General features: G+C 51.4%; 1 protein-coding gene across 1 annotated transcript; it reads left to right on the top strand.

Moving 5' to 3' along the window:
- Positions 1-2,544: 2,544 nt before the first annotated feature.
- On the top strand, positions 2,545-7,657 carry SIX3 (SIX homeobox 3). The gene is made up of 2 exons (XM_054629563.2): positions 2,545-3,790; positions 6,152-7,657. The coding sequence occupies exons 1-2, from the start codon at positions 3,024-3,026 to the stop codon at positions 6,342-6,344; spliced, it is 960 nt and encodes a 319-aa protein (XP_054485538.1). The 5' UTR covers positions 2,545-3,023; the 3' UTR covers positions 6,345-7,657.
- Positions 7,658-7,934: the final 277 nt, after the last annotated feature.

Here is a 7,934-nt window from a genome sequence, read left to right as displayed (position 1 = left end):
GACTGGGCTTCAGCAGACCTTGGTGTTAGCTGATAGGCAGGGTTGTGGGTTTGTTTGGTTGTAAACAGACACACGCACGCACAGAATACATGCATTAAAATACCCCAAGGAAGGATATTGTGGAAGAAAGATTTTCGCCAGAAATGCAGTTGTTACATGTTTCGTATGTCTGGTGGGGAGAAAGGTAAAAAAAAAAAAAGGGGGGGGGGAGCTGAAGGAAAAGAGAGAGAGAGAAAGAAAGAATATATGTAGAAGCTTTCAGAGATTCATCAGGAATACTAATAAAGAGGTTGCAACCTGAAGCTGAACGACCAGTGTATGATAGTCCTTGGGATTAAAAAAAAAAAAAAAACAACCCAAAACAACAGAGACGGTTTGGATGTTATTCTGGAAATACATTTTAAGGTAGTTTAATTTGCAGCTCGAAGAAAAATTGAATCAAATATTAAGAAACTCCCGCAGGAATTCCCCCCACTCTCCCCTCTATAATCCTTTACATAAAAGGAAAGGATTACAAAGAAAAAGATTTTGTGTGTGTGTGTGTATTAAAATCTTTGGCTAAACATATTGTTGTCCAATTAATACCTCCAAGTCGATTTGTAGAGGGGCTGAGAAGTCTCTTTCCCTCCTTAGCTGTACGACTGGAAATATGAGCCAGGGAAGGTGGGAGGGTAAAAAGAAGTTTTTCCCAAGTCTGTTAACAGAAGTGCTTAAGCAGATCACTAAAAATTAAGAGGGCGAATTATTTCCATTAGCACTGTGAAGCCATGTAGCACACCGATGACAGTTTAGTGGAAATCAGATGAATGTGTCATACAGCGAGCTTCTTCCAGTCCAGCAGCTCTTCCAACTGGACCTATTCATCTGCCACTTAGAATTATTTCACGAGGAGTGCGCTGTGAAAGGATCACAACCAGTTTGGAGCGCAGCTAAAGAACTTCTACCACCCATAGCAGTATTATTATTATCCTTCGGATAGGGCAAGTCACGCTATGTTTTCACATTTTAATTGTAATATCTCACTTCCCCCCCTCCTTCCCTCCATTGATGTCTGAAAGTAGTTTGGGCTCCAAGCCTCACCCCTCGATCTCCATCGGAATGCAGAAAAGATCTTTAAAAAAGTTTTGAATTCCTGAATGATTTTTCTTCTAGAAAGGCGGCTTAGGATAATTATTTCAGCTTTATTGAGGGCAGATTAGTTGAAGTCTGGATGCTGCGTTTCAATACTCGTTGTACATGCCTTTACAATGTCGGTATTGTTTGCTACTGTGTGTGAACCTATTCAAAATATACACTTTTTAACACCAAGCAAAGTCCTGTCTAAATATACACAGTAAGTCTGGAAAGATGTCCATGACCCGTACAAATCTCTGTAAATCACACTTCCATAGCTACAGAAACCAAACAAAAGAGTTACCAGCTCAAGATGCTGATTAAATCTTCTTAAAAGCAACATACCTAATAATAAATATAGTTGCATGGTAGCAAGGTCTGACGACCCAGCTGTGTTTTACTGAGGGATGAACTCAAACCACCACTACGGATATTTTCCCTGCTCTCAATTTCATAATAAAAAATAAATAAATGAATTTTTTTTTTTTTTTTTAAAGCTCAAAACCACTTTGGTTCTCATCCCTTTCCTCTTCCCCGGACAAGAGCCTTGCAAGTCGGGGGGCAGAGTTAGCGGGGAAAAGGAGAGGTAAGGTGTAAAGCCCCGGCGGATTTCGGGGTGAGGAACAACCTCGCAAGGTCGCTGGGCTCCGGAGAAAGGAAGGGGCGAGGGGAGGTGAGGCGAGTGGGAGGAGGAAAGCCAGAATACAAGAAAAACAAAGTGGGGAGAAGGAAGAGAAAGGAGAGGGAAAGGCAAGACGAGAAGGAGCAGGAGGGCGGGGAAGCGAGGAGTGGGACGGGGGAGGCAGCGAGCTGGGGTCGGTGGCGGAGCCGGGCGACCGGAGCGGATCCGGGCTGGGCGCCCTGGGCGGCTCCCGGCGGAGCGGCCGCGGAACTCCGCGCACAGCGGATCCCTCCTTCCGCGGAGAGGGGCAGGGAGCGGGAGAGGGGAGGAGAGACTCTTGGGTGAACCAGGGCTAAACCCAGCCTGTACTGTATGTGCCTGCTTCTGGGAGGGTCACCGGCGCGAGGATGGGTCTAATGATCTCATCTTTCTTTTCTTCCCCGGCACTATTAGTGCTCAGATAGGCAGAATGAAGTGAAACTACGTGCAAATCATGTGTAAATTGTCTCAGTTAGGAGCCCTTTATCCGAACGCGTATCCCAGCCTGGCCCATTTACTTTTCCCCCATATCTCCTTTAGCTTTAACGAGGCTCGTTAAGATCACAATAATATTCCACCCTCTAATTGCTCATCCCATTCAACAAATATGTGCACACTGCTTTTCGCATTATTTGATCCCTTATTTAGGAGGGGTGTGGAGAAGGAGGGGGGAGAGACAGAGAGAAGGGGAAGTGCTGAGATTAGGAGTTGCAAAGATTAAGGAGGAAAAAAAAAAATCCAAACAACAAACCAGGCTTTTCCACCAACCGCCCGGCTTCCCTCCCCCCCGTGCATTTGGGCGAAGTGGTAAAAACCTCCCTTACGTACTCCGTAATGATTGGCAGGGCTGACAGTGATTGGCAGCGGCTGCCATGGCAACGCCACAACGACACTCAGAAGACCAATAGAAAAGCGAAACAAAATGTTTCAGCGCTGCACTCACTGTGGATTTAGGGGAGATATTATGAGGCTGTTGTCATTAGGGCGATCGCTGTTGAATCACTGAATCCTGACTCGGCGGCGGCGCGGGGCCGGGTGTGTGTGAGTGCGTGTGCGTGTGGGGTGCGTGTGAGCGCGCGTGTGCGTGTGCCCGCGTGTGCGTGTGAGTGTGTGTGCCCCCGTGCCTCTATGTGGCTGTGTGTGCGTGTGCGGGTGTGGATGCGTGCGCGGTGCGTGTGCCCTTTCCTCCCTTCTTCCTCCCTTTCTTTCTTTTCTCCTTGATTTATCTCCCCCTCTCCCCGGTCATCCCATGGTGTTCAGGTCCCCGCTAGAGCTTTATCCCACCCATTTCTTCTTGCCAAACTTCGCCGCCGATCCGCACCACCGCTCCCTCCTTCTCGCCAGCGGCGGCGGCGGCGGCGGCAGCGGCAGCGGCTCGGGCTGCAGCCCCGGTGCCGGCGGCGGTGGAGGCGGCAGCTCCCGGGCACCCCACGAAGAGTTGTCAATGTTTCAGCTGCCCACACTCAACTTCTCCCCGGAGCAAGTGGCCAGCGTCTGCGAGACGCTGGAGGAGACTGGAGACATAGAAAGGCTGGGGAGGTTCCTCTGGTCGCTGCCGGTGGCGCCGGGGGCATGCGAGGCCATCAACAAGCACGAGTCCATCCTCCGCGCCCGGGCGGTGGTGGCCTTCCACACGGGCAACTTCCGAGACCTCTACCACATCCTGGAGAACCACAAATTCACCAAGGAGTCCCACGGCAAGTTGCAGGCCATGTGGCTCGAAGCGCACTACCAGGAGGCCGAGAAGCTAAGGGGTCGCCCGCTGGGGCCGGTTGATAAATACAGGGTGAGGAAGAAGTTTCCGCTGCCCAGGACCATTTGGGATGGCGAGCAGAAGACGCACTGCTTCAAGGAGAGGACTCGCAGCCTCCTGAGGGAGTGGTACCTGCAGGACCCTTACCCCAACCCCAGCAAGAAAAGGGAACTGGCTCAGGCCACGGGGCTCACCCCCACGCAAGTAGGCAACTGGTTCAAAAACCGAAGGCAAAGAGACAGAGCGGCGGCGGCTAAAAACAGGTCAGTGGGGCTGCCGTGCCACTCTCCGGGCCGGGGGGCGAGGTGGGCGGCGGGACCGTGCGGGCGGGCGGCCGCGCTCCGCTGCTCGGCAGCCGCCTGGCCGACAGCGCGCCTCCGCCTCTCCTTTCCTCCTCCTCCTCCTCTCCACCGGGGAGAAATCGGTCCCCCCGCCGGGCGGGTAGGTCTTCTCCCGGCAGCCGCGGGGATGCGACGGGGATAGGCACGGCTCAAAGTTGCCTGACGTGCCTCCAGCCCTGCCGCGGCTCCCTGTGGGCTCTCGGGGTGCGGGCAGGGCTGGGGCTCCCGGCGGGCGTGGGCAGCTCCGCGGGCGCGCCTGTGTGCAGATACGCGCGGAGCACCTCGGCTGCCGCGGGGGCAGCGCCCGGCTCTCCCGGCCTCCCTCCTCCCTGCTCCGGCGGCTGGCGCGGGGGACGGGAAACCCCACGGCTCCGGGTCGGTGGGCTTCGGTTCGGCTTTGGGCTGGCCGGGATTCGTGCCTGGCCGCTCTCAGGCGCGGTTCCCCGGCCGAAGGGCCGAGGCAGGCTGTGCGGTTCAGAGCGGGTTTCGGCGGAGCCGGCGGCTCCGCTCCAATTGTTCGTTCTGCTCTGCGTGCTCAGCGGGACCAGCACTGGCATACCCCAGAGCTCTTTAGTTCATGGAGAAAAAAAACCCAAAAAAAACAACCCACACCTAAACCAAAAAGAAAACAACATTTAAGAGACCGGGAATCTTTTTCCCCCCTGCATCTCCATTTCTGTGTTTACACCACATGGCGACCTGGCCTCCTGGTCGTGTGTTTCCTGTGCATTTACACTTGCATTTATTTGCGTGTCTCTCGGTGTCTTTTTTCTTTTTTTTTCTTTTCCGCTTTGCCATGATAAAAGCGAGGCACCCTTCTTCCTTTCTTTTGCTTTTTTTTTTTTCTTTCTCATTACTGTCGTAAAAGTTATTTTGCAAATGAAAATGGACCCTTAATTTAGTTTGACACATTGGTTTTATTTTAATTTAAGTTTCGCTACCGCTGTAAGCGTGTAAACAAAAACTTCTTCTTATAAATGCTGTCTCTTAAATTCCTGCTAAGTACAGCAGTGGTGCTACTGATTAAAGATTCTGTAGGAGAAAAGCAACCTAAAAGTGCCTCGCTATTTAATTTCCATTAAATGGAAAACAGATCAGCTTAGGACTGTAAATAAACAGAAGTTGCCTACGGATGCTTTTGTTGACTCAACGCTGTTGACAGCAGATGAATGCACCAGGATTTGTAAATGGGAGAAAAATCAAAGACCCTGAAATTAGACAGCTTAAAATAATGAGAAATGTAGAATAAACTGGCTACATTTTTTCTGTTCTTTGCAGGAAGTTAAATTAAAAAAATACCCCGGTGAGAAACATTTGAGCGAAGAGTGTGTTTTGATTCACACAGGCAATCCTGGGCGCTAGAGGTTGAGGCTGGTTGCTCAGTCCAGGACTTTTAGCTCTTATCCCTGAATTAGGCTTGCTTTGGGTTTCGAGTGGTATAAACGGGGCCAGAGGAATATTTGCAATATGCTAGGGTACCTAAAAATATTTATTGCCTCTTAAAAAAAAATCAAAGGTAATATTCCCTTAAGCGTTAACAATGAAAGAAATTAAAGAAAAAGCACTAAAAAGCTGATTATGGCTTTCAGATGAAAAAAGGACTTAAATTTCGAGGGGAGAGTAGCTCTGTGTTCCACATTCTCCTTCTTTTATTTTATTCATTGCGCTGCGCCCCTGGGACAGGACCTCCCTCCTTCCCTACCGCAGACTCACAGTGTCTGTGCACTGGGAAATATTTAGGCAGGTGTTGGCTAGAGCACAAAACGGGGTTCCAGTACGATTCCTGTCCGCTACGGACCGCTCCTCGAAGCTTTTCGCGGTGTCCGAGTGCTGCAGGGGCTCAGCCCCGCACGCTTTCTCCTAGGCCCGCCGCGCTGCGGGCACGAATGAATGGCACTTTATCCGGGGAAGGAGAAGGCGCTGCTCGTGTTTTCCAAACGCGGGCGCGGGGAAGCGATGTCCCCGCGCTCCCCGTCCCGTGTCAGACCGCGGCCCCCGTGGCCCTGTGCGCTCCGGGCGCGTCCCCCTGCGGCGGCCTGGCCTGCCCGGCAGCGGGGGCAGCGCGGCCCGGCCCGGCCCTGCCCTGCCGGCCCTGCCGCCGCTCGGGGCTGCGCGGGGCGCTGCGGGAGAGCGGCCGGCCCGGGGCCGCGCCCCACGGCCCAGGGCCGCTCCCGCTCCGGGCCGGCCCCGGGAGGGCGCAGGGCCGGGCGGGCGCCGTGCCCTCGGCCGCGCCCGGTGTCTGAGCGGGGCTGTGCTGTTGTTTTGTCTCCCGGCGCGATGCAGGCTCCAGCACCAGGCGATAGGACAGAGCGGCATGCGGTCGCTGGCAGAGCCCGGCTGCCCGACACACAGCTCGGCCGAGTCTCCGTCCACGGCGGCCAGCCCGACCACCAGCGTCTCCAGTTTGACAGAAAGAGCCGAGACGGGCACCTCCATCCTCTCGGTAACCTCCAGCGACTCGGAATGTGATGTATGATATCGGAAAACAAACAAACAAACAAACAAAAAATCCAAATCCAAACAGCCAAGCACCCTCTCCCCGTCCCGAGCAAAACAAACCGAGGCAACCTAGAATCAGGACACACACACGCATGCACGCACACACACAGCCGGGAGGAAAGAAAAGGCCAAACCCGACCCAAACATAATAGCAAACAAACAGACAGGGATCAGAGAATCCACCACCACCACCACCACCGTCAGCCAACACCACCACCAAGAGATGGAGCTAAAACTTCAACAGTCACAAACGCTGGTGCTGCAGCGGGAAGGGTGGGGGGGAGGGCGGGAAATAATAATTATTATATATATAAAAAGAAAGGAAAAAAAAAAAACAAAAACAAAGCAAAAGTGACAATTGTATTCTTTTTAGGACAAGCACGATTTCTCCTTTGCGCTTTTCCATGGACGCATTTCACCCACTTGCATGATGATGATGATTAAATTTGTATCTGGGAAAAAATATTCTCTATAGTAAAGGAAAACAAACAGAAACCAGACAAACAAATGCAAACTCCGATCGAATTTGTACAAAAATCAAAAATAAAAAAAAATTTAAAAGGAACTCCTTGAAGAGGGAAATAACAAATGTTTATCGCCTTTTTGTTGGTCCTATTTCTCTTTCTCTCTTCCTCTCTCTTTCTCTCTTTTTTGTTTTTTGTTTTTTTTTTTAGTCCGAGTGATGGTCCAGCCAAGATGCAATTTTCTGTTTTTTTGTTCCGCAGACAATCATTTTATTCGTAAGCACCTTTTTTTCTACACTTCTGTCACTGCCTGTGTGGGTACTGGTTATAAATGTGGAAAAAGAATAGTTATGACTGTAACAGATTTTTATTTTTATTTCAAAATTTTATATGAATTATGTATATCTTAATGATGCGGTCATTTTCCCAGTTTGTAATATATGTGTAGAAATGCTTGTATATGATATTTGCTCTCCTCTTTCTTCCTCCCCTCTCTCTATCTCCCTCCAACCCTTTCTCTCTCTCTCCTTTTTATTTTCCTTGACTCGGTGTTCCTTGCACAAACTTAGCCGTCAAAATCTGACGTGCTTGGTTTCCAAAAGGGACCTCAGCGATAGAAAAAAAAAAAAAAGAAAAAGAAAAAAAAAAGCTTAGGGTGCAACTGTAGTTATCTTATGCAAAAGCTATTTTGAGTATTTCATAGCAGCTTTGGGGGGTCTCTTCTTAAACTCCACGTAGGACGCTTAAACTATTGTTTCCTTAACTGCGTGTTTATCTATATGTACAAACTTTCTAAATCAAATACAGTATTCCATTTTCTTATCTACCCAGCGATGTCGGTGTTTCTGTCCGCCACGGAAAATCTCTCCTTCCCCGTGGGCTCCTGGCCCCGCTCTCTGTCCCGCGGCGGGGCGCGCAGCGCTGCGCAGCCCCTGCGCCCCTCCGGGCCCTGCCTTCCCCGGCTCGGCGGGACAGCCCGGGGGGATTTCACAGGCACGGAGCGACCCTGCGAGGAGGCTGCGGGCGGCAACGGGGACACAGTGCTGCGATAGCGGCCGCGGCGCCAGGCACGGCCGTGTCCCTTCGTGTCCCCTCCGCCACGG

This window comes from Agelaius phoeniceus, chromosome 3 (genome assembly GCF_051311805.1).
Source record: "Agelaius phoeniceus isolate bAgePho1 chromosome 3, bAgePho1.hap1, whole genome shotgun sequence".
In the NCBI taxonomy this organism is placed as follows: Eukaryota; Metazoa; Chordata; class Aves; order Passeriformes; family Icteridae; genus Agelaius; species Agelaius phoeniceus.
The sequence above is the reverse complement of the archived record's forward strand: the minus strand, read 5'-3'. Positions and strand labels throughout refer to the sequence as shown.

What these genes read in the sequence shown, in the direction of transcription:
- SIX3 (XM_054629563.2), top strand. Translation starts at nt 3,024, where the DNA reads ATGGTGTTCAGGTCCCCGCTAGAGCTTTATCCCACCCATTTCTTCTTG. An exon ending in GCGGCGGCGGCTAAAAACAG is followed by an intron (nt 3,791 to 6,151) that starts GTCAGTGGGGCT and finishes GGCGCGATGCAG; the next exon opens with GCTCCAGCACCAGGCGATAG.